This window comes from Meriones unguiculatus, chromosome 7 (genome assembly GCF_030254825.1).
Source record: "Meriones unguiculatus strain TT.TT164.6M chromosome 7, Bangor_MerUng_6.1, whole genome shotgun sequence".
Lineage (NCBI taxonomy): Eukaryota > Metazoa > Chordata > Mammalia > Rodentia > Muridae > Meriones > Meriones unguiculatus.
Window position 1 is genome coordinate 15,409,264 of NC_083355.1, and position 26,209 is coordinate 15,435,472.

The 26,209-nt window shown below is 44.6% G+C and overlaps 1 protein-coding gene across 1 annotated transcript in view; it reads left to right on the forward strand.

Annotated features, from left to right (window-relative positions):
• Ern1 (endoplasmic reticulum to nucleus signaling 1) overlaps positions 1-26,209 on the forward strand; it is a 96,534-nt gene that overhangs the window by 61,725 nt on the left and 8,600 nt on the right. The window contains exons 6-19 of the mRNA XM_021634283.2: positions 2,224-2,346; positions 5,844-5,945; positions 7,187-7,448; positions 9,016-9,094; positions 10,077-10,242; positions 14,254-14,372; positions 17,609-17,800; positions 19,278-19,530; positions 20,335-20,425; positions 21,120-21,309; positions 21,657-21,756; positions 22,007-22,206; positions 23,321-23,468; positions 25,269-25,396. Coding sequence (XP_021489958.1) covers positions 2,224-2,346; positions 5,844-5,945; positions 7,187-7,448; positions 9,016-9,094; positions 10,077-10,242; positions 14,254-14,372; positions 17,609-17,800; positions 19,278-19,530; positions 20,335-20,425; positions 21,120-21,309; positions 21,657-21,756; positions 22,007-22,206; positions 23,321-23,468; positions 25,269-25,396 — 2,153 coding nt within the window. The remainder of the gene's footprint in view (positions 1-2,223; positions 2,347-5,843; positions 5,946-7,186; positions 7,449-9,015; positions 9,095-10,076; positions 10,243-14,253; positions 14,373-17,608; positions 17,801-19,277; positions 19,531-20,334; positions 20,426-21,119; positions 21,310-21,656; positions 21,757-22,006; positions 22,207-23,320; positions 23,469-25,268; positions 25,397-26,209) is intronic.

Genomic DNA, 26,209 nt, shown 5'->3' on the forward strand with positions numbered 1-26,209 from the left:
AGAGCAGGCTGTTATCACCCTTTTAAAAACCTTTGAGAAAAGCCTTTCCTTGCCTCAGTTGTGCTGTGTTGCTGTTCATGCCATAATCATCTGGCCAATTAAGAAAAGCTCTCTTCATCTAAGGAAAAATTGACACCATTAATATGGTTACTCATTTAACAAGCGTTTAGCTGCTGGGTTGCTCTACTACTTTTCTTTCATGATTGCAACATACCTAGCTGCAAATGGATAAAATTTAAAGTGAATACAATAGTCTGAGCCAAGGAAGGGAAGCTAGGCCCTGCCTATTAATTATAGGCTTTCTTAGTATTTCCTGCTATCAGAATATTTGGTAGCAGCAGCACTTAGCAGCTTGCCTAGATAAGCTGCCTTCACACCTGTGGGGTCACAGCTTGCAAAGCATCAGCTCACCTGCTTTTCTTTAGTACATTGCTGCCAAAATGTCAATAAAAATGCATTTGTAGCACAAAGGAGAACTGTATTTATCTTGAAATTCTAGTAGAATAGTAAATACCCTGTGTTTATATAGCAGCTTTCTTTTTGAGGAACTGAAAGTGCTTATTGCCTATTCATGCCTTGGGAACTCTGCATACATTTCCAAGTCTCAAATACAGTCTGGTTTTTAAGTGTTTTCTAGGGACAGCCAGGCTCCTGCTTCATTGCATGAGCCTTTCAGAATGAGGAACTTCTAGCCCAGGGGTTTAGAGGAAATGACCAGGAAACCTTCCCTCCTCTGGGCCATGCCCTGGGCCCATATGACCACCTTCTGACTGTGTCATTATTCCCTACTGGTCTTCCAGCTTTTGCCAACAATTCATCATCTGTGGTCAGCTTAAGATATTGTGTTTTCACCATATTTATGCCATGTTATTTGTTTGGTTCTTTTGAGACAGGGTTGTTTGTGTGTGTGTGTGTGTGTGTGTAGCCCTGGCTGTCCTGGAACTCACTCTGTAGACAAGGCTGGCCTTGACTCAGAGATCCTCCTGCCTCTGCCTCCCGAGTGCTGGGATCAAAGGCATGCGCTGCCACCACCACCACCCAGCTGTGCCATGTGTTAAGTGAGTTTACTGAGTATATTTATGAACATGATAGTTATTTAATCCATCCACTGGAGCTATAGGTAGATTATACAGACTAAAATAAGTAACTGGATGTATGTCACATAGATGGAAGGTATTCATGGTCATAGTTATTTGGATATAATTTAATCTCTAACTTCAAACCTCTTTTATATGAAGAAGTTATTGTTGAGAACAGTTAGGATCCACAAACAAATTGTGCATGTGTGGAATCTGGTGTGTTAACATCTGTGACAGCTAAGAATAGCTTTAACAAATTTTGGTGCCCCATGACCTTCTCTGGCTTTTCTATATTCTGCTGCCATGGGAACTTGAATGTAGGAAACATCTATTAAAATAGGAAGACACGAATGACCAGAGGTATGACTTTCAGGATAGAAATGACCATATTACAGTGAGTGTGTTGACCTTCAAATCAAGATGCCTGTGTCTATACCATACACACACATGTATATGTTTTCCTAAAACTGTTTATGTGGCTATGCTAGCTGCCTGTTCATAGTTAATCAACTGACCAAGGCAAGGGGTACAACCTGCAGCCTAGGAATAGTTTACTGGCTAGAGACAAAGGTTGAGGTAGCTTTAGCCTCATTAGCATCAGGTTATAGCTACTCTGCTGACCAGTCACAGCTACTAGCTAATTATAGTTATATATGCCGCTTCACATGTGGGCTAATTGGTAGGGATGTTGAGGAATATAGTTACCAGGAGGTGAGCCCCTAGGTGTACTTGTATTTATATATATATATATATATATATATATATATATATATATATATATTCTCATTCGTGGGAAAGAGACAGGCAAGATTTTTCATATTTAAGATTATTACTCAAAGCAATAAAATCCAACTTGAAAGTTAGGAGAATTTTTTCATACTATAATTAGATTATAAAGTTTACAGAAACTTTCATGTCAGGCTTAGGTTATTAGTATAGGACTCAGTGGCCCAAGGAGGTATTATGTTTGTGTTACCCTTTGCTCTGTCACTTCTAGAGCGCCATAGAAACATCTTCCGTATCCCAGGATTTCAGCCTGTCTCCCAGCACAGAGAGGGTCTTGAATGGTTGGAAGTGCTACCTTGGCAATGCTGTTTATTTCCACTTGGGGTGGGTGTTAACAATGTGTCCACTAACATTCCAGGTAAAAAGCAGGATATTTGGTATGTTATTGACCTCCTGACTGGCGAGAAGCAGCAAACTTTGTCATCAGCATTTGCAGATAGTCTCTGCCCATCAACTTCCCTTCTATATCTTGGACGCACAGGTAAGAAATTAGGCTTGTTGTACAACCTGCCTGTTTCTAGAATGGATGGAACAAAGCCCCTCCACTAGACTCTGATATTGGATTTGTTCTCCAAAAAGTATCCAGAGTTGCGCTTTTTAAGCAGTCAGATTTCTCAGACCCTTCAGACCCCAGGAATGTCCAGACTCTGTGACCCACAGTGCCCATTGTGCAGCTGCGTCATCTTCCTTCTTGAATGCTTTCAACCACTGCTCTCTTCCAGCTCTCGGATGGCAGTGTTCTTTTTAAGGACTTGGTGAAGTGGCTCTCTGCTCGCTGTGCCTGGTTTTGCCTGAGTGGCAAGTAAATGTCCTTTCTCCTGCCACAGCTCTGCTCGCGGTTCTATCCTCGGTGATGCTGGTTTTCCAACCTTCAAGCTCCCACCTTGTTCAGGAACACTGTGTTACTTTTCTGTTCTGGGGCACATGTAACAGCTGACAGGCCTGCTACAGCAGCCGTCCTCCCCTGTAAAAGTCAAATATCCTCATTTCCAGCTGTTGGGACGACTAAAGATTTTTTTCCCCCATCAAGTAAAGCCTGACAGTAATTCCTAACTTCATGCAGGTATAAAAACTGTACGTGTCTCTGGTAGAATTGGGGTATTGGAAGGAGTCTGAACATGCTTTGGCTTTGGTTGGAATGTTCATGCTTAGTCCATAAAGCCACTGTTTCCATTATTTATTGGCACATAATAAGCTGCATAACTGAGAGTCTTAAAGTAATGGCCATTTTATTGTTCGTAATTCTTTGACTTAGGAATTCAGGAAGGCTCCTTCATACATAGAGATCATCACTACTCTTCATGTTGGGATGACTCATGTCTGGAATCATGGTTCAGCTCCATGTAAACTTCCCCCATACATCCATACGGATAGCCTGTACTTCCTGACATGGTTCCTTCTTGGGCAAAAGTAGATGTTAGAATGCTTCATACAGCTTACTTTGCTTCAGTCATTTGATCAAAGCAGGTTATTACACAGGTCCAGATCTAAGAGTGAAGATAAAGATTCTGCCTCTTGATGGAAAAAAGTGGCTTGCATATATAGGAAAGAAGTGATGATGGTCCTCTGTTCAGTTATTCTTACATAGTCTTCCCTCTGGCTACAGTAGTGCAACTCTGCCACATACAAAATATGTTCATCTCTTCCCAAGATGCCCCAAATCCAATCATAGCATTGGTCTCAAAACCAATGCATCGGGCATGATGGCGGATGAGGATCCTCTGATCTGGAGACTGTGAATTAAAGAGACACTTTTTGCTGAGCATGGTTGTGCACACCTGTCTGTAATCTTAGCACATGAGAGAAAAAAGGCAAGAGGATCAGAAATGCAGTGCCAGCCTTGGCATGTAAGTGCAAGGCCATCTTGGGCTGTATGAAACCCTATCTTAACAAACAAATGAGGGATAGGGGAGGCAGGGTCCTTTCCCTTCATCTGCTTGATGTACAGTGATGAGACAGGGTGGCTGTAATAAATGTTCCCATTCAAAAAGGGAAGGACAAAGGGAAGAGGATGTGGCTCAGTGGTAAAGTGGTTGCCCAGAATGTACAGGCTTCTGGGTTTAATCCTGAACACTGATGAGGAAACTAGCAAAAAAAAAAAAAAAAAGGAAGTATGCTGGTCCTTAGGAATTTGAAATCCAGCAAGACATGTGTTTTCAGATTCTCCTGCTCTGGGGTGCAGAAAACATTCCTTGCAGGACCCAATTTTACCCCCAGACATTGGTTCCCTACTGTGTTGTTCTTGGTGGTTCTTGGTTCTATCCTTTGATAGAAATGTTTCCTTTTTCATCAGAAATGGCTAGTTTGGGGACTGGAGAGATGGCTCAGCAGTTAAGGGTGTTGGCTGCTCTCCCAAAGGACCTAGCTTTAATTCCTAACCCTCATGTGGTGGCTTACAGCTGTAACTCCAGTCCTAGGGAATCAGCTGTCTTCTTCGAGCCTCAACAGCATTACATACACATGGTGCTCCGACATATACTCAGGCGCACATGCATCTTAAAGAAAAACATATGTCTTGTGTGTTGATTTGTTTTTGCTTTTAATTTTAAAAGAAAAAAAGCAGCCAGGCGTGGTGGTGCCAGCCTGTAATCCCAGCACTCAGGGAGGCAGAGGCAGGGGGATCTCTGTGAGTTTGAGAGCAGCTTGGTCTACAAAGGTCCAGGACAGCCAAGGCAAAACCTGTCTTGAAAACTAAAAAAGAAAAGAAAAGAAAAACAGCTAGTTTTGTAGCTTTCTCAATCTGTTCCTTATTGAAAATAGGGAGTCTGAAGCCCACCCCCTTTTGCTATCTGATTATTGTACTAATAGTACTCCTTTAAAAATTTGGTGGGTTTCCCATGTGTCAAATTATAGTCAGTTCCTTTAATTAAAGGCCATACCACAAATGTACACTTAAAATGAGAGTGCCATGAGCACATCCTTAGGACTAGCTTGTGGAAGGCCTCCAAGGCGACGTCCTAAATCTTCCTGAGGTCTCTTAAGAAGGGTTTTATATAGACTCACCCGAGTTTGATTTTGACCTTGACTTGGAACTTTTTCCTTCCTGCTAGCAACTTTGGACTTTCTTTTTAATGTGTCTTTTCCAGCTGGAGAGTCCATCCTGAGCTCTCTTTCCTCTATATTCCTCTGTACTCTCTTTCCTCTGTATTCCTGTTCAGAAAGAAACTGAAGCAGTTTCTTGTAGCGTGTCACGCACAGTTGGGAAAACCACGTAGCTCTTTCTGCCTGCTGCTTTGAATCACATTAGCTGAGCAGTAGGTACCTTTTCTGTCTTCCAAGTTGCTGCATGTAGTAGCCTTAGTAATTATATACTGTATAAGCTCATAACTAGGCTACCCCAGTGGTTTCCTCACTGCTCTTTCACACTGTCTCCACGTGTCACCCTTCTACCTCCCACCACTTAGTCCCAAAGTCAGTGCCACCTGTTTTAGGTTTTTGTTATGATACCTCCCGCTTCTGGGTACCTATTTCTTTTTCTTTCTTTCTTTTTTTTTTTTTCTTTTTCTTTTTTCTTTTTTTTTTTTTAATTTGGTTTTGGTTTTTCTAGACAGGGTTTCTCTGTGTTACAGCCCTTGCTGTCCTGGACTCACACTACAGACCATGCTGGCCTCAAACCCACAGAGAACTGCCTGTCTGTGCCTCCCGAGTGCTGGGGTCACAGGTGTGCGCCACCACCACCTGGCTTGGGCATCTATTTCTAACATCGCCTGTGTTTTACTCTGTAATAACCCTGAGACTTAGTGGCCAAAAACAGCCATATGGCTAACGCTTCTGTGAACTGTAGGTTTCAGAGCAGAACAAGGGCAGGGTGACTTGTCTCTGTCGGGTTCCCTCTTGTATCTGAGACTTCAGTCCTCCACCTGGTCTTTGCCCACGGATAGTCTTGATGCAATTTAGTGAAAACTTGTGGTTGTAGCTATGTAACACCACAGTAGCTCTTGAGCCCGCCATGGTAACTGACTGGTCTGTGTCGCCTAGAGTACACCATCACCATGTATGACACCAAGACCCGAGAGCTCCGCTGGAACGCCACCTATTTTGACTATGCAGCCTCGCTGCCTGAGGACGACGTGGACTACAGTGAGTGTGCCTGATGAAAGCGCACGCACAGAGTTAGGCTGACACCCTGCCTGTAGCAATGATTTCTTCAGAAAGCGGGATTTGTTTCTTTTCTTTTTGTTTGTTTGTTTTTTCATCACTAAGCTCCAAGTTTTTCATGGGCTTATGGTGATGGCTTTAGCCAGAGAGAAGGGCAGACCCACATTTTGAGTCCCTGTGTATCATAGAAGGAACTTACTACCTGCCTATGGGCAATAGAATTAAACATTACCATGTGGCATCAATAACCCCATCAAGTAGGTCACTCTAGGGACCTGAAGAGATGCTCAGAGTACTTGTTACTCTTTCAGAAGACCCAAGTTCAGTTCCCAACATATGATGGCTCGTAACTGCCCAGAACTCCAGTCCCAGGAGATCAGATGCTTTCTTCTAGTCTCCACAAATACCAGACACATGTGTGGTACTAACTGGTACTCATAAAATAAATAAATCTTAAAAATCTTGCCAGGCTGGGCACGGTGGGCCATGCCTTTAATCTTGGCACCAAGAAGGCAGAGGCAGGCAGATCTCTGTGAGTTCAAGGCCAGCCTGGCCTATATAGTGAGTTCCAGGGAAGCCAGAGCTACATGGAGAGACTGTCTCAAAAACAAAACAACAAAAATCTTGCCTAGCATACATAATTCCCTGAGCCCAATCCCTAGTACCACAGTAAGAAAAAGAAGGCCACATTTAAATGTGGTTCATACTCTAGTAACTTCTCTAGTTTTAACATTCTACAACTCAGATGATAACCATGCAACCTAAATTTATTATCTTAACCCTGGTATCTGAAAGTCTGACTATTTGTCCTGGCTCAGGACCTCACATACTTTGTCTTTGAGTACCCTTTGTGGGGTCAGATACACACAGGTCTGACTTTCAGTTTGAGTCACAGGTTTTACATGATTGCTATAAAATCTCAGCTTCATAGGCACTTGCATTGGCTCCTTACCCTTCAGCATTTACTCTCACTTATTGGATAGAATAGTTGTTAAAAAAAGAAAGAAAGAAAAGGAAGGAAGTTGGGAAAATAAGCCTATTTTACATTTATAAGCCAGGCGTCTCTCAGTGTCTTGATACTGAAGAGTTTACTGAAAACCAGTGAACTCTTTTGACCTGAGAATAGTCCAGAAGTCTCCTCTTTAATGAAATGACTGCAGCTTGCCAAGAGAAGAGAGGACATGGCCGCAGAATGTGGTTGACATGCTTTGTTTGATCTTTAGAGATGTCCCACTTTGTGTCCAATGGCGATGGACTGGTGGTAACTGTGGACAGTGAATCTGGGGATGTCTTGTGGATCCAAAACTATGCCTCTCCTGTGGTGGCCTTCTACGTCTGGCAGCGGGAGGGCCTGAGAAAGGTGGCGCACGTCAACGTTGCCGTGGAGACTCTGCGCTACTTGACCTTCATGTCTGGGGAAGTGGGGCGAATCACCAAGTGGAAGTATCCATTTCCCAAGGAGACAGAGGCCAAGAGCAAGCTGACGTGAGTTGGAGGAGTTGGGGCAGATCAGGCAGCAAAGGACAACCATAACACTGGCATTCTAGAACGGCTGCAGTGTAGTGTACCCCATACTGGAAGAAGTCAGGCAGACATCTCTGAGGTCACATAGAAAGACATTAAGAGTCCATGCTGGCTTGTTTGGAGCTGGGTGGTGGCACATGTCTTTAATCCCAGCACCTGGGAGGCAGAAGCAGGTGGATCTCTTGAGTTCAAGGTCAGCCTGGTCTACAGAGTTCCATGACGTCCAGGGCTACACAGAGAAATCCTATCTTGAAAACAAACAAGTAAACAACACCCCCCACCAAGCATGCTCATTTGGGAACCTCAGAATGCGAGCCTTGGGAGGTACCCCTTTATGCTTCAGTCTCTCTCTCTGGTTCTGTATTATGTTTATGGATTTGGAGAGAAAGTCTCATTATATAACCCAGACTGGCCTCAAACTTAAGGATCTTTCCCCCTCATCCTCCTAAGTGATGGGATTACCCACCTGGACTTCTTGAACATTGACTATAAAATATGAGTAGGAGACTGTAGTATAAAAATGTATATTTTAAATTTATATTGTATGTCATACTCACCTTAAAAATCAGAAAAAAAAAGTATTATAATGTATGTGACCGAGACTTAGCAGGCGTGTATTCTTCATACCCTCCTGATAAAAGCCTGTCAAGTCACTTAACCGGCTGGGCCTCAGTCTTCCTACTTTATAGATATGTGGAGAAGTTGAAATATGATCATATATGTGTTATTGTCTAGAGTGAGACACCATTTAGTAGAAGATAATTTGTTGAAAGAAGTTGGATAACTTTGAACAATTTCAAAGATAACTGATCTAAGGCTCCTGATAGTAATAGTAGGGTCTGTAGGTATAATTTCCACTGTTTCCATGCTGGTACAAGACAGCCCTCTGTGATGTCTCGGGTAGGAACGGATTACCAGGAAATATCACTCAATTTGAACTAGAGTTTCTTTCTCTTTTTTTCCTCCTTTTGAGTGTGTGTGTGTGTTTAATTTGAGACAGGGTCTCATGAGCCTACACTGGTCTCAAACACGCTATGCACACTGGGATCTCAAGCCTCCTGGCTTGTGCACTCCTTTTCCTCTCAGCGTCTGCACTGGAGCAGTTCCGTGTTCCTCTGCTGAGCCCTGGGGGTCCTCAAAAAGCCCGTGGCAGCATGGTGATGGTTCTGAAAGGGTGCTGGTTAGGGTCACCTGCGAAGCCAGCAGTGGGTGCCGAGTACTCGATCTCCTGCTGGTCATCAGTACAGCCCTTTCCTCAGGCTGGACTGGACTCAGTCCAGTCCAGTCCTGGCATTTTTCAGGTGAGGAAAGTGAGGCTTCCCATTCCGTAGGTGATGGGTAAAACTGGGGCCTGAAATCCCACTGTCCTGTCACCCTGCAGTACCCTGCCACCTTTCCCTGTGAGAGTTGCCTGGTCCGTGTGTGGCAGCTGATACTGGGGTCAATGATTGTGCTATCTGGGAGGCCGCTGTGTGTGGGGTTTGGACATGGAATGACTTCAGGATGTGTGCTTCTGTTTTACCCCCAGGCCTACGCTGTATGTTGGGAAGTACTCCACCAGTCTCTATGCCTCTCCCTCAATGGTGCATGAGGGGGTTGCCGTTGTGGTGAGTCAACTTTGGGGACCTAAAAATACAATTTTTTGACTGCTTTTGTTCCTTTTTAGCAAAAAGTGATCTTGAATTATATGTAACTATCTAGTTGAAAGGAAATACAGAGCTCAGGGAATCATGACCAGCTTCTGCTACCCAGATTTTACTTTGAGAGCTGGATAGTCGACAGAGCAGCTTCCTAAAGCAGGAAGCACTACTAACGCCCCATGGCTGTTGCATTCAGATCTAATCCTCAGGCTTTCTTCAAGCTAGTCCTACCACTCTGCTAGTTTGGGGGAGCTGCATGATCCAGACAAACACATCTTCTCCATAATCCCCCAAAACTCCCAAGTCTTCCTTCTGAGCCTCTGTTGCTCCATTCCTCTGCTAAATCCCTTCCACCCTTTGTGACCTCTTTATTCTTCTCCAACCTGCTTTGAGCACTCTCACTGAGTGTCTGGGACTTTACAATCCTGCTCTAGTGTCTGGGCTGCTTGTTTGTGTGTTGTCGGCCTGCTGAGTTGGTTGGCTGCTGGAGCAGTGAGGCCACTCCTGCCTCTCAGCTCATCAGTGTCTGGAGTTTATTCCTCACTATCAATTCCATCATCTGGAACTAGTACACATCCCCTCATTCTCTTCCATATAGTCCCATATAGTTTCATATAATTTCTAATAATAGCTTCTTGGAGTTCTGTAATGCCTGTTCTTCCTGTGCCTAAACATAAGAAACCGAAAAGGGCCAGACATGATAGTACATACCTGTGATTCCAGCACTTGTGAGGAAGAGACAGGAGGATATGGAGCTCAAGTCCAGCCTGATTGAGGCCTATCTCAAACAAAAAATCTGAAATAGTGTCAGTAGAGCTTCCCTTGCCTGGTCCCAGGACCTTTGTGTCAAGCTTTGATTGTTGAGTAGACAGTGGTTGAGGGGATGTGCTGCAGGGCTTAAGGAAACTATCCTGCAAGCCCTCCAGCTCACCAGATCCCATCTCCACAGCCCAGAGGCAGCACTCTTCCTTTGCTGGAAGGTCCCCAGACAGATGGTGTCACCATTGGAGACAAAGGAGAATGCGTGATCACCCCCAGCACAGACCTCAAGTTTGACTCTGGACTCAAAGGAAAGAGCAAGCTGAACTACTTAAGGAATTACTGGCTTCTCATAGGTAAGAGCTGCTTTTTGTTGTGTGGTAACATGCTGCCTCCTGGTGGGCAAAAGCCCATCCTGCTGGTGTACTGCTGCTCTTGATTCTGAATGCATTGTGTGCTATCCATTTCAGGATTGTTTAGACCTGGAAATATTTTTGTTTCCAAGGAGTTACAGACTCCCAGGTTGCCTAATTAGGTCTCTAAAAACGGTTTCTATAATGTTCAAGCTTCAAATGCTTGGTGTAATTTTAAGGCACAAAATGTCCATTTCCTATTCCTCACAGTACGGTGGGTACCCTTGTTATTTCTGCTCTATAACTAAAAGCACCGAGGCTGTTCATATGGAGTAGGAATGAACGTGGGTAAGAGGCTGGACTGTCCTGTTTGAAGACCCATGATAATTGACAGTTGTGAAGTAAAGACAGAAGATATATGCAATCTGAAGAGAAACCAGAATCAACAGCTGTGAAGAATCTGAGCTGTTTTGGGGGGCATCACAGTGTGGTCCTAGGGGAGTTTCTCTTTTTCTCAGTCTAATTTTTTTGGTGTGTCTCATATTGTTGTGAGACAGAATTTCACTGTGTTGCTCAGGCTGCCCTCAAATCGTTCAGTCTCTGCTTCCCAAGCGCTAGGCTGAAGCAATGCCCTACTATGCTTGGCTTCTTTACTCCCTCTCACAATACTTTCCCTTCACTGAGGAGGAAACCAGGGCCATAGGCTACTCAGTTTTATGCACCAGTTAAGGGTCTGAAAACTGCCTGGCAATGGTTAACAAGTGACACAAAGGAAATGTGTATGAAAGTACTAAAAAATGTACAAGAAGTCTCCATGACAGAACTGGAAAACGAGATCCTTTTAAAATCCCTCTAAAGTGTCAAAGGAAGACAACGAAGAACCCTAACAAAGTTCCAAGAGGTCGATAAGTAAGGATCTCACAATTCCGAGGTCCCCTTTGGGGAACTCTGTAGTTGGTCAGCTTAAAATAAAGCAGTGGGGATGCATAACCAGGGCCACTGCTTGTACCCATTAATGTTAAAATCCGGCCTTTGGTTCTTGTGGAAGACTGTAAGATCTTCACACTCATTTTGAAGATAAAATGAATCTAATGAACCAAAAGGTGTGGTCTGTTGCTGTTCTGTTACCCATCCCCAACAGTAACCTTGACCTGGTGTTCAGGACCACCCACTGCTTTGTCACAGAGGTGTGAACTGCCATTGGAGACCCAGCGCAGGGGTTCCAGACAGAAGCTGGCCCTGCACCTTTCGCTTCAGTGTCTGGGCCTGTTTTCCCAAAGACAGATAATTCACAAAGATTGGGTGCTATTCATATAAAAATGTTTGAGAACTTTAGGATAGGCTTTCAGAATGGTTGGTTCTAAGTATACAGTGGGATATTACTGAATGTCCTTCCTCAGCGGGAGCTTGCTTATAAGGAATCTCAGTAACTTCTCTAACAGTCTATTGGTAGATGGCCTTACAAACACATAGACCTCTCAGCAGTAGGACTGGGCATCAGGGGGTAGAGTAGACAGGACATTGTAATCCAGGGTAGCCTGTGGAAGGACAGCCTCATTTCTCCTGGCCATTGGTCTCTTGTTGGTTGGCCTCTTTTACCTATGGTTACCCACATGCAGATTCCTGGGCCCACCACCAAGTCTGATTCAGAGTTCTGACATAGGCAGCCACATGGGGGAAACCCCTTTTGTAAAGCAAAGCATGCCTCAGCCTGCCATGGTAGACAAGAGAAACTTTGTGATGATTCAGAACAAAAGTAAGTTCCTCTTAAAGAACCACATCTTTTCAGGTAGAGACAACCTGAAAAGATTGAGATCAGATGAAAGAGTAAAGAGATCAAGAAATGCAAGCTTTGTCTAGTTCCTGTCAAGTTTTGCCTTGGTACACATGGCAGTCTTCATAGGTTTCAAACAGTATTAGAGAGATTGTGGGTTAGGAGCTGAGGAAATGAATGAGGCAGTAGGCAAAGTGTTTACTCTATGAGGCTGTGAACCCTTATGGAAAGCCAGGTGAGCCGGGCAGTGCTGGTGCAGCATTCAGGAGACAGAGGCAGGCGGATATCTGAGTTCAAGGACAGCCTGGTCTACAGAGGATGACTTCTGTAGCCCATGATAGCCAGGGCTACACAGAGAAACAAACAAACAAAAAAGTATAGAAAGGCAGAGATGCGAGGATCCCAGGATTCACTGGCTAGCCCATCTAGTTGAAATATTTTGCTCCAGTTTCTGTGAGAGACCTTGTCTCTTAAAAAAAAAAAGTTTTTAAATAATAGTAAGGTAGAGAAGTAATTGAGGAAGATACCTAATGGCCTGTGATCTACGCATACAGCCACAAAGAAGAAAAAAAAAGTATGAAATGAAAAGCCTGAATCAAGCAAAGAGCTGATCCTAATGAGAGAGCAGAAAGGAAAACTGATGGGGCTTTTCAAGCCTATGATAAAACCATTTGATTTTAAAACTAAACATATTTTCAAGCTCAGTGATATGAAACTCCAGTTGCTTATTGTAGTTACTTTGTTTCGTTTATTGCATACAGTAGATGTGGAATTGAGGTGTGCTGAATGCTAGGTAGTCATGAAGTTGTCCATACAGGGCAGTGAGCAAATGAGTGCCCATCGGTCTGCACCCATCCTGTCCTCTTAGTTCCTCTAGTTCTCTGTTACTCACCCCTCCTTTAGGTGGAAGCTCAGCTGTAGCTAGGAGGAGGAACAGAGCTCTGCCTGAGCAGCTGAAATGCGCAGAAGGGAGCTTGGTAGCCTTACATATCGATGGTGCTAGAAAAAGCAGAGAAAGAAATTCTTAAACATGAATACAGCATCACACTGCTTCCTGAGTTGAGCACATGCGCCCATACAAGCCTTGCTTTACAGCATATCCCAAACATCCTTGATACCTCCCATGACAAGGACAGAGGTGTGTTTTGTTCTGTTTTTTTAATTTGCAAAAGAAGCAGAATATTGGGTGGGAGAGGTGGCTCAGTGGTTAAGAGCACATACTGCTCTTGCCTAGGACCTAAGTTTGGTTCCCAGCACCCATGTCAAATGACTCACAACCACATGTGATCCCAACTCCCGGAGACTGTCACCTGTCCTTGGGTACTGCACTTACCCACACACATGCATGTAATTAATAATAAAAGTAAATCATTCAGAAAGAAGCAGAAGACTGTATTCTGCCATCAACTGAAACTTGTTTTATTTTAAAATTTGTATTTCACATGTGTGCACATATCCTTATGGAGACTAGAGGACAACTTCAGGTGTCATTCCTTTGGCCCTGTCCACCTTACTTTTTAAGGCAGACTCTTTCAGTGGCCTGGAATTCACTGATTAAGTTAGGCTACCTAGGCAGCAAGCTCCAGGGATCAATTTGTCTCCATCCCCCACTGGATTACATATGTTGCCAACTTTTCTACATGGGCTCTGGGGATCGAATTTGGGTCCTCTTGCTTTCACAAGTACTTTACTGACTGACCATCTCTTCAGTCCTAAAGTTTCTATTGGGGGTGGGGAGTGTTTTTTAGGTGTTTGTTTGGAGAAAGGCTTTACTGTTTAGCTCTGGCTGGCCTGGAACTTACTATGTAGACCAGGCTAGTCTTAAATGCACAGAGATACACCTTCCTCTGCCTTCCAAGAGCTGGGATTAAAAGTTGAGTGCTATCACATACTATAAAATTTCTGTTTCTGAGCCTGGCAGTGGTGGCACACACCTTTATTCCAGAACTTGGCAGGCAGAGGCAGATGGATCTCTATAAGTTTGAGGCCAGCCTAGTCTATAAAGGGAGTTCCAGGGAAGCCAGGGCAGTTAAACACTGAGAAACCCTGTCTTGGGGTGGGGGTGGGGGGAATTTGTTTTCATGCTAACTCTCTAGTAGCTGCCTTTCCCTTTTTCTTGCCATATAGATAAGGGGTTGCAATGTAGAAAAGATTCCCTCAGCAGGTAGAGAGTTACTGAAATTTTGTGTTGGGATCCACCACTGCCTAGACTCTGTTTAAAAGTTTGTTTCCTCTTATAGGACACCATGAAACTCCTCTGTCCGCATCTACTAAGATGCTGGAGAGGTTTCCCAACAACCTGCCCAAACATCGAGAAAATGTGATTCCAGCTGATTCAGAAAAAAGGAGCTTTGAGGAAGTAAGTGGGGACGTGAACTCATGGCTTTGGCTTTTCCTAACAGGTATTAATGGACTAGATCAGGGCCTCAGCTGGGCCGCCCTGTTGGGGGAGCATGAGGGAACTGTGCACTGGAACTGTTCACACAGATGGTGTCCCCAAAGCATGCCTTGTCCTGAAGAGAGGACAGAGTGGAAAGAGCCTCTGAGAAGAAGCTTGGAACTTGAGTCAAAAGCTCCCAGGTGCTCAAACTTGTTATTTTACCTCCATCTGCTGGTACTTGATTGGCTGTTCCTGATCAGATACGGAGGGTTGGGGGTATTTTTTTCCTGTCATCAACTGAAACTTGTTTTATTTTAAAATTTGTATTTCACATGTGTGCACATATCCTTATGGAGACTAGAGGACAACTTCAGGTGTCATTCCTTTGGCCCTGTCCACCTTACTTTTTAAGACATGGTCACACACACACACACACACACACACACACACACACAAAATACAATCTTGACATCATTTTGGGCACTTTCTTCATGAAATCTGACTAGCTGTTTTGATCAAAATGTATAAGCAAGTATGGCACAGATACCACTAGAGAGCCTGGTTCTTATTGAGTGCTGCCTTCATCTCATTTGATGGGATTCTCTTGAAACACTGAACCGTAATATAAACAAGGGGAGTTCCCCAAGGATACCAGTTCAAGTTGCCTTCATGCTGTATCATGGTTCTTGATGCAACGCAGAAAACTGCTCAGCCAATGCTGAGCTATCAGGTACTCATTATTCTAGCTCTGGCCAGCATATTAGGTACATGCATGACCAACAAAGTGGACTTGGAGGTTTCTGAAGGCCTTAGTGAGCTAGCTCTTCAGGCCTGGACTCCTGCAGCCCCACTAAGTGGAGAGTGGTAATAGAGAAGTGGCCTCAACTGGGGAAGAGTTTGAAGAACAAGAGCTACTGCCATGGGCGGTCTGTGGTCTAACAAATCACTTGAGAAACTTAGTTGGTTGGTTGGTTTTCTGAGACAGGGTTTCTGTGTGTAACCTTGGCTATCCTTGGCTCAATTTGTAGATCAGGCTGACCTTGAACTTAGAGATCTGCCTGCCTCTGCCTCTGAGTGCTTTGATGACAGGCATGTGCCACTGTGCCCAGCTCAAAGTAATCGATTCCATTTATTTGACTTGTTCAACGCTGGAAATTGAACCAAAGGCATTATGTATGCTAGGCAAGAACCCTACACTGAGCTATATTCTCAGCCTAAGATCCTATTAAATATTGCATACTTACAAAAGTATAAAGAAGAAAATAAGAGAATACAATTAATCTAATACCCAGAAGTGGCCAAGATCCAAAATTTTATATTTAACCATCTGATATTGAGCAAGGAGGTCTTTAAAATGTTCTTTTTTTTTTTTTTTTTTTTTTTATTGATGATGATGGTAGTGGTGTGTGTTTGTGTAGGTGTACGTGTGTTTACACACATATGTGCCATGGTACAGGTGTGAAAGTAAGGGCAACTTGCAGAAATAGTTTTTTTCCTTTTACCCAGAGGTCACACTCAGATTGTCAGGTTGCAAAGGCCAGAAGCTGGAGTCACGGGTGGTTGTAAGCTGCCTGACGTGGGTGATAGAAACCAAACTCAGATTCTCTGCAACAACAGTACCTGAATTCAACCACTGAGCCATCTCTCCAGCCCCACAGCTGTCTTTTTAAGCACAGTTCATATACTGAACAGTTAATATAATTAAAATAAATGTTCTCCTTGTCATATACTCAGCACACATTTCTCAGCCACATGCTATGTACCAAACAAGCCATTCTCCGCATGCACTGTGGGATGCACCATAAAGGAGACATGAACCTTTAAAAGAGGTTTGTACCTGGATGCACTCAGACAGCAGCTGGAAGGGAGAGAAGGCACCAAAGGCTGACGTCTTGCAGGAGAACGTGCAGTGATGTAAGCATGTGGAAAACCTAGTGTGCAAGGCCAGGAAGCTGCGTGTTAGTGTTGGTGGACACACGGGGAACACTAGCTGAGTTGAATACAGATCCCTGTGTTTTCTAAACTGTTCCTGGAGGAAGCTACATGATTATCTGATTTAATTTGGAGCTTCTATAAGAATTCCACTTATTTATTTATTTATTTATCGTAAGCATTTATTTAATAAAGGCATCTGATACATTTCTGTAACTTTGGAAAACTAATAGAACTCTTGAATAAATTATTTTAGTTTGGGAATTCCTGAAAATTTAAAACAACCTAAGGAAGTGGCTTCATATTAGGTACATGCCTGCACTACATACATATGTACAGCCTTCTTGTTTTGTTGGCGTGCGTGTGTGCGTGTGTGTGTGTGTGTGTGTCAACATGGGGGCATGGTGAATATAAGGAGGCTAGAAGATGTTAGGTGTTCTGCCCTCACCACCTTATTCCCAGTGAAAGGCAGAATCTTTCACTGAATCTGGAGCTAAACTGATGACCAAGTTCCAGTGATTCCCCTGCTTCCACCTCACCCCACCGATGGGGTTATAGGTGCACATACTATTCTACCTGGCTTTGTTTGTGGGTTCCTGGGATTTGAACTCAGATCTTCATTCCTAAAGAGCCTTCTTTGATTTTGTGGGTTTGGTTGGTTGGTTGGTTGGTTGGTTGGTTGGTTGGTAGTGTGGGGATTAAACCTAGGATCTTCTGCATGCCCCAGCTAGCCTAATTTTTCAATGTGAAAAGGTATCAAATTGATGGCCAACTTTTCACTAGACTTTTCTCTACAGTTGACTTAGGTGATTTTACAGTCTCCCTTAAATAGCAAATCTACTATCAGAGAAGTTGTTAATTTATCACTGAAAATTTTAAAAGAGCCAGGCGCAGTGGTCTGTAATCCCAGCACTTAGGGAGGCAGAGGCAGGTGGATCTCTGTGAGTTCCAGGTCATCCTGTTCTACAAAGTCCAGGATAGCCAAGGCTACATAGAGGAACTCTCTTGAACAAAGAAAGAAAAAAAGAATGTCAGGGTCTAAAGGTATTTCCAAATCTGTTGTTCTGAGATCTCTGTGAACAATGACAACATCACTGCAGAATGTATGGCTTGTTACAGCAATTACTTAGAAAGAAGCAACAGTTACCTAGTCTACCAGACTTTTGACGAACTAGAAAAAAAGTATTTGAGTTTAGTCCTACATTTTAAATAGACATGGCTTCTCTTGGGTGCTAACTTCATCTATATCTGGCTAGACATTTAGCAAATCTCTTTTATACAAGGTTATCAACCTAGTTGGCCAGACTTCAGAAAACATACCAACCACCATGACTCAGGATATAGAAGAGAAGCTGTCCCGTGCCCCTGCCAAGCCTGAGGCCCCTGTGGACTCCATGCTCAAGGACATGGCTACTATTATCCTGAGCACCTTCCTGCTGATTGGATGGGTGGCCTTCATCATCACTTACCCCCTGGTAAGGCTTGACCTTTCTCATTGTCCTCCATGTTCTGATACCTCTCTGTCAACTACTGGATGTCAGTGAGAGCCACACGAAAGCAGCCAATATGTTTCATATTTAAAAGTCACTATTTAAGCCAGGTATGGTGTTGCATGCCTTTAATTGTAGCACTTGAAGTTTGAGGATAGCCTGGTCTACATAGCAAGTTCAAAACCAGCAAGGGGCTATGTAGTGAGACTCAGTCTTAAAAAAGAAAGAAAAGAAAAAAGGAAAAAAAATATTTGCTTATTTTCAAAAACATCCCTAGCTTCTTATAAAAGGACAGTTTTATAACTAAATCTTACTGTTTGTCAAAAAAGGGTATAAAGGTTGATGTGTAACCTGCCTATGATCATTCTAAATGGTTAATTGTACTTGTTTTTTAAAAGGAAGGCCAGCAGATGAAAATCTGCTTCTTCATACACTACCTATGATCAGCTAAAGTGTAAAGGGTGAGCTGTTAATTCCTTTCACTTCCTAGTTGTGTATGATTCAAAACAGTGATGTTGTATTTGAGCAGACGGTCCCTTCAGCAAGTGGTTCAAGCCTGTGGAGTTGTCTCTTCAGAACACCAGCACACAGGCAGCTCTTGTCCCCGTCAAGTACGGAAGACAGACTGCATGCTTTGCTTTCTGTGGACAAAGGACAGTTACCTAGTCTTTTTAACCTCACACAGTCTGTTTATTATTATAGATTCTTTGTCCACAGAAGGAGGTTTAGGGAGGCCACATGACTTCCTGAGGTACTTGGCTAGTAGGTGGCACACCCAGAACTTTGACCCTGGATTCAAAAAAAGCTAGAAAATTCCCCTTTAGTCCACCTGCCATGCCCAGGCAAGAATAATTACAGACCACTGATGTGTCTCCTGATGGTGGAGCGAAGTTTTCTGAGTACTGGAGAAGAGGGTGCTGGGTGGCAGCACAGTGGAGCAGAACCTTAGCCAGGCACCGTGGTTCAACCCCACACTGCCTCATTCTGGACCACAGCCTCCAGCCTGCCTTCTAGACTTCAGCCCCCCTCCCCCCCCATTCTAACCTCTGCTCAGGCACAATCATTGTGGACCAGAGCTTTCCCCTACCCACCAGGCCCCTATGTACCTCTCACCATTGTTTCTATTTGGTTTCACTTTGACAACTCTCCCAGGTGTCCTTAAAAGTCACTAATTCCTGAGGTTAAATGGGAACTTCCCCCTTGGTTTAGCCCTCTTTCTAGTGCAGGATCCCTTCAGGTGCTCCTCCTGGTTACCACTCAGTCTCACCAGCCCCCTCCAGGCTTAGACTGTGGGCTCTTCGGAGTGAGATTACTTAATCAGTTCTGTCTCCATGTGGCTTCTCTCTGGCCTTGTGCCTCGGGGTTCAAATGAAGTTTGCCTGCCTCATTGGCCTCAGGGAACACCTCTCCCTGTGACTTGTTTCCCAGCTACGCTAGCCTGGATGTGGATTTCTCTTCACAGAGCATACATCAGCAGCTCCAGCACCAACAGTTCCAAAAAGAACTGGAGAGAATTCAGCTCCTGCAGCAACAGCAGCTCCCCTTCCACTCACATGGAGACCTTCCCCAGGACCCTGAGTTCCTGGATTCATCTGGCCTCTTCTCAGAGAGCTCAGGCACCAGCAGCCCCAGTCCATCCCCCAGAGCCTCCAACCACTCCAGCAGCTCTGCCTCCAAGGCTGCCACCAGCCCCTCCCTGGAGCAGGATGACGAGGGTAAAGACAGTTCCCACTGTGTCTTTGAACATCACCTGAAACACCTTCCAAGACTCCTGAGGGCTCAGCATGTTCTATCCTAGTTTCCTCCCACTTATAGGTTTGCGGGATAGGGGCTTCCGCCCTTTTCATGGTATGCTGTTCCAACTCTTCTTCATCTTTCATCTGCTGGGCTATGGCATCTGCTGTTGACCGGAGGGAAGTTTCCCATCTGGCTTAAGTGAATTCCTGAGACTAGCCACTGGCCACATTCAAAAAGTGACCCACTTTCCTTGTGGGGAGTGGGCTTAACCGGTTGTCAGGCCCCACATTTTGGAGGATTGCTGCAGAGAGTGTGCTCTGGAGCCCCTAGTTCTAAGCAGCATCTTTATCTTACCTGTTCCAGCACACTGAAATGTTCTAGAGATGGATCTTTGAGGTAGACCTTTTTTGTTTTTTGTTTTTGTTTTTTTTTGTTGTTGTTGTTTTGTTTTGTTTTGGTGGTGGTGTTCACCTAAATTTTGTTAACTAAACGAGACTCTACGGAGCATTCTTTTCTTTGGGAAAATTTAAGACTTTCTCAAATAAGATAATGTAAAGGCAGAAGAGAAGAATGTTGTAAGAGCAGGGGACAGAATTCTGGGGAGGAGGCAGTGTCCCTGAGCATAAATGAGAAGTGGGCCTCGCTCTTTTCCACCAGGAATCTGGGAATATAGACCCTCTTAAATCCCAAGTCATACTGAGAAATCAGGAAGCCCTTTCACCCTCAAAGTTCTTCAGGTGGTGTCTTTCTAAAAATGACCTCTTCTTCCTGTTTTGTCCCAGATGAAGAAACCAGAGTGGTGATTGTTGGAAAAATTTCATTCTGCCCCAAGGATGTCCTGGGCCATGGAGCTGAGGGTACAATTGTATACAAGTGAGTGGTGGGACCCAGTCCCCCAGCTGTGAGAGTGCATGCCAGGTTGAGGTTTTAAGTGCCAGGCTCCTGGGCATAGCAGGGTCAAAGTGACGATCAAGGCAGATGAGCCTTGCCTCTAGTGAGCTCCCACACTGTGATAAGAGTTCCTGTTGCTATGATAAAAATACCATGACCGAAAGCAACTCGGGGAGGAAGGGGCTTAATTTTACTTACACTTCCACATCACAGGCAATTGAAGTCAGGACAAGAACCCAAGGCAGGAACTGAAGTAGAAGCCACTGAGAAGTACTTCTTACTGGCTTGCTACTCATTGCTTTTCAGCCTGCCTCTTTTAGATCCAGGACCGCCTTCCCAGGGGTGGTACCACTCACAGTGGGCTACGCCTCCCCCCATCAATCACCAATTTGAAAAATGTAGTACAGAATTGCCTATAGGCAAATCTAATGGAGGTGTTTTCTCAGTTGAGAATTCACCTTCCTAAATTACTCTAGCTTGTGTCAAATTGACTTAAAGGTAGACACGAAAAGAGAAGTGATAACTATGGACTGATGGAGGTTGGCCAGGGTCTATGGGCTTTGAAGCTGAGGTGGCTGATACTGGAAGAAGGAACATTGGCATCTTACAGAGCTGAGCTCATGTCTACAGCCCAGTGTGTACTAAGCAAACTCTGCTACTACTTCCTGTCCTACAGAGGCATGTTTGACAACCGTGATGTGGCTGTGAAGAGGATCCTTCCTGAGTGTTTCAGCTTTGCAGACCGTGAGGTCCAGCTGCTTCGAGAATCAGATGAGCACCCGAATGTCATCCGCTACTTTTGCACAGAGAAGGACCGGCAGTTCCACTACATTGCCATTGAGTTGTGTGCAGCCACCCTGCAAGAGGTAGGTCTGGCTGGCCTTGCTAGTGACAGTGACAGGGTCAGTGACAGCTTTGGCACAGCCACCGCAGCCCCTTCTCCTACCCAGTGGCATGTGTTCGGGAAGTATCTATTTGCTATTCTTTAAACCTCGCTTTATTAACTTTATTGAGGTTACGGTGCAGTTACAGAAGTTACTTCTGCTCAACCTAAGTGCGAAGTTTGGTGTCCGCTCGAGCGCCAGCCACAAATGCAGAGCGCTGTCGCCACCCCAGTTTTCATGGAGAGGCCCGCTCGGCATTCCTGGCCAGGTGGGTCGTGGCTGGCAGACCTCTGGCTCCCTTTCTTCTACTTGTGCTGTGTCTCTTACAGTATGTGGAGCAGAAGGACTTTGCCCACCTTGGTCTAGAGCCTATCACCTTGCTCCAGCAGACCACCTCAGGCCTGGCACACCTGCACTCTCTCAACATTGGTAAGAGAATTTTCTTTTCCAGGCTAAAGGCCCAGGTGGGGCCAACTACCTGGTCTGCACAGGGGAAGGGGGGATTTACACACCTTTTGACAGGGTGTGTAAGAGTGTGAGGGAGAACCTTAGGTAATTGGAAATGATTATTTTGTAGCTCATAGCAGGTATTTAGGAGTCTGGCAGGGACCCACAACCCCTTGAAGGGAGCTGGAGTCACTTGTGGTAAGTGTCGGATGAATTTGGAGTTCTCTACTAGTTCACAGAGACCTGAAACCCCACAACATTCTCCTCTCCATGCCCAACGCACATGGCAGGATCAAGGCCATGATTTCTGACTTTGGCCTCTGCAAGAAGCTGGCAGTAGGCAGGCACAGTTTCAGCCGTCGTTCGGGGGTACCTGGCACTGAAGGCTGGATTGCCCCAGAGATGCTGAGTGAAGACTGCAAAGAGAACCCTGTAAGTAAATGGGAATATTTTTAAAGAAAACCACAGCATTGTATTTCAAGATTTGGGGCCAGGAACATGTGGTTACAAATGACATCTCTTTAACAGAGAACTGTTCTGTGAACTTTCCATGTAGTTTCATGTTCTGATAGATAAATGAGAAAGACAGATATGAACCATTGTTATTTTCCCAACCCTTCCAGTCGCTTTTTACCCCCTTTCCTTTGGGAACCTGGAGAGTCAGTTTTTGCCTAAGATGAGCAGACCTCCAATTTTCATTTAAGTTTGCTTTGTTTCTCCATACCTTTGTTTTAAGAATCTGTTGACATACATAAAATTGAAAGACTGTTAGGGCCACCCAGAGTCACTGTTAATACATAACGTAGGTTTGCTCTGTCTTCCTGTGTTTACACCATTTAAATGTAAGGAGCAGGCGTCTCCGCCCTTCACCCCTAGATGCTGTAGCACTTGTTTCTAAGAGCAGTGCCTTCTCCCACCATCTCGTCAGACCTGAACAGTCAGCACTCTTCCCAGCCTGTTCCAAATACCTAGTCCATGTTCACATTCCTCAGCAGGCCCCCAGCAGCTTCCCTACCTGTTTTGTTCTCTGATGCTTACTCTTGAGAAGTCCTTGAATGCCCCATTCTAGGCTGCTTGCTTATTTCTTCATGGCATTGCTTCATAGTTCTCTCATTCTCTCTGTAAGCTAGAAGTTAAGTCTGGAGGCTTGATTAGATCCAAGAGAAAGAGGCAGGTAGATCTCTGAGTTCAAGGCCAGCCTGGTAAGAAGCCCTGTCTTGAAAAACAAAACAAAACAGCTGTATAGATTCAAGAGAAATGTTTCAGGCAAGAATAGATCATGAGTCACTGTCAAGGATGAGTGTGATGGCGGATTGTTCCCTGTCAGCACCTGGCAGAGCCAGCATCCCAGGCTGTCAGCCTGAAGGCCCATGACCTTGATATCAGTCAGGGCACTATGGCAACACTACAGGGTGTCCCTGGCTGTTCTAGGCAATTCACATTTATCTTTACTTACCAGATACCTTTCAGGAGGGGGTTGAAGTGAAGTCAGATCTGTGAGTAAAGTAATGGCTGTCTGAGGCCTCCCACTCTGCATTTCTTTCAGACCTACACAGTGGACATCTTCTCTGCAGGCTGTGTCTTTTACTATGTCATCTCTGAGGGCAACCATCCTTTTGGCAAGTCCTTGCAGCGGCAGGCGAACATCCTTTTGGGCGCCTGCAGCCTTGACTGCTTCCACTCGGACAAACACGGTGAGCAGGTGCCTGTGTGGTAACACTGTCCAGTATACTGCCTATCTCGGCAGCCTTAAGAAATGCTGATACATACAGAGCTGGCAGAGGCTGGCTAAGATCATCCTTGGAGTACTGAGGTGTTAACCTGGGCCAGGCCCCTCTGGAGACCGCTCTTTGTGCTCTGGAAATTGGATTCTGTTGTGTGGGGTCCACAGTTACAAGACAGTCTGTCTCCAGCAGGGATGGTCAGACTCTGTCCTTGCTCTGCCGACCTGCATGTAACACGTACTTCTTCCTGACTAGGAAGTTTGCTAGATTATGTTAAATCACAGCACCCCAGCACCGCTGTGTGAAAAGATTAAAACAAAATAATTGCTTTGCCTATGAGGTTTTTTCCTTATTCATTGTAGAAAAACCATATTAACATAAAGACCCATATTTTCTTTATACAGGGATGGATATCTGCTTCTTTGTATATTATTCTAATTATTCTATTCTAATTGCTTATCTAGATATGTATACTTTTATAAAAATGGATGTAAATGGTGACACACGCCTTTAATCTGAGCACAGATCAGGAGAATCTCTATAAATTTGAGGCCAGCCTGGTCTACATAGTGAGTTCCAGGACAGCCAAGACTATACAACAACAAAAAGATGGGGTTAAGGGGTTGGCAAGATGGCTCGTGGTTAAAGGCATTTGCCTGCAAGCCCGATGAGCAGAGCTCAATCCGTGGTACCCACCCACATGGTAGAAGGAGAGAACTTCCTATAAGTTGTCCTCTGACCCCCACACGTGTGCTGTGTCACATATACATGCCCTCCCCTGTACACAGCTATATAAATATTAAAAAGAGAAAGAAGAAGAGGTGGGGTTGAGGCTGGGGTGGGTGGTGGAATATACCTGTCATCCTAGCCATTAGGACACTGAAGCAGGGGACCAGGCTAGGATTCTCAGGAGTTCCAGGTGAGCCTGAGCTGATAGGCTCCTGGTAGAAGTGGGGATGGGGATTCCATCACGCGTTTGCAACAGGCTTGTTTTTCAACTTCATCTTTTTGGGTTTTTTGTTTGTTTGTTTGTTTGTTTGTTTAATGAGTCAGGGTTTCTTTGTGTAGCCCAGGCTAGTTTAAGTCTTCCTATGTAGCTCAGACCGGTCTCAAAGTCATGGTCTTCTGCCTCAGCTTGCTGAGTACTGGTATCACCAGCCCACCATGCTTTACCTTGAGTGTCTTTCTAAATCCATCTGTATTTAGTCACGTTAGCAGCTCATCATGTAGGACGTAAGCCTCTGCTTTTGGATATTTAGTCACTGCTTTTCACAAACCACATGGTGAAGGCCTGTGGTTGTTTTATGAGAATCCATTCCTATAGCAGATCTTGTATCAAAGGGCATGCAGGGACTTGGGAGATGGCTCACTCGGTAAAGTGTTCACCTCAAAGCATGAGGACTTGAGGCTGGATCCTCAATACCCGGGGGGTGGGGGGGAGGGCAAGCCTGGTGTCTTGCACCTGTAACTCAGTACTAGAGAGGCAGAGACAGAAGGATCCTTGGGGCGTGCTGGGCAGCCAGTCTAGCTGAATTGTGAATCCCAAGTTCAGTGACAGACTCTTATCTCAGAAAACAGAGGTGGAAAGCAACCAAGGAAGACATTTGACATAAACCTCTGACCTCTGCATGCATGCACACACACAAACATGCGCACACATATACAACAGATATAAACACAAATGTGGGGGTCAAACAGATTTTTTTAAGGTTTCTGATATTTCCTTTGGTTATAGTTTGGAAATGATGGGTTGTTCATTTTTCTCTTTAGAGGATGTCATTGCTCGTGAATTGATAGAAAAAATGATTGCAATGGATCCCCAGCAGCGGCCCTCCGCAAAGCACGTGCTGAAACACCCCTTCTTCTGGAGCCTGGAAAAGCAGCTCCAGTTCTTCCAGGTACCTGGGTCTATTTCTCCACCAAAATCTGTCTTCCAGATTCTGAAAAGATTGAAAGAACAAAGAGCAAAACAGATGACCTGTAGCCTACAACCAGGACAAGCATGATTAGCATTTATGTTAATACACTCTGTGTGTGTGCTGTAAAGGGGTGCACGAGAATGGCTCACCCGTACAGGCTGTCGGGCCAGCAGCGGCCATCGGCACACTGGGGAAGCTGAGAAGCCCGTAGCTTCTCAGGCTGCAAAACTGGGCTGCCTCAGCAGTCAGTCTACTCTTTAGACCTAGAAGATTTCCCAGAGAGCTCCTGGTCTTAGCCCACAGTGGAAGAAGCTGGGTTCTGGTGCCAGTGAAGGATGGCAGTAGTGACAGAACGGGATAGGCATTCTTACCAGCAAGAAGCAAAGGCCAGCCAGGCACACTGATTTCCCCAGCCCTCTCTAAATCAGCCCTCCTGTCAGAGGGTGCTGCCCGTGCTGGAGAAGGACCTTTGCTCTAGGCCAGTTCTTCCTGGAACTGCCCTCCCAGTTAATTTTAGTTGACTAAAATGAACAGTCACATTTTAAGTGTTTTCATATACTAATAGTATAATTGGGATTAAGCTATATATACAATGTTATATTCTGCTTTTAAAAAATACATAAAATTATAATGAGTATAACATTCTATCATATTAATGTACCCATTTTTTTATTTCTCTAAAAAATTAGATTTTTTAAATATTTTATATATATGAATGGTTTGCGTGTGTCTGTGCACCACATATGTGCCTGGTGTCTGTGAAGTTCGGAAGAGGGTGTCAGATCCCTTGGA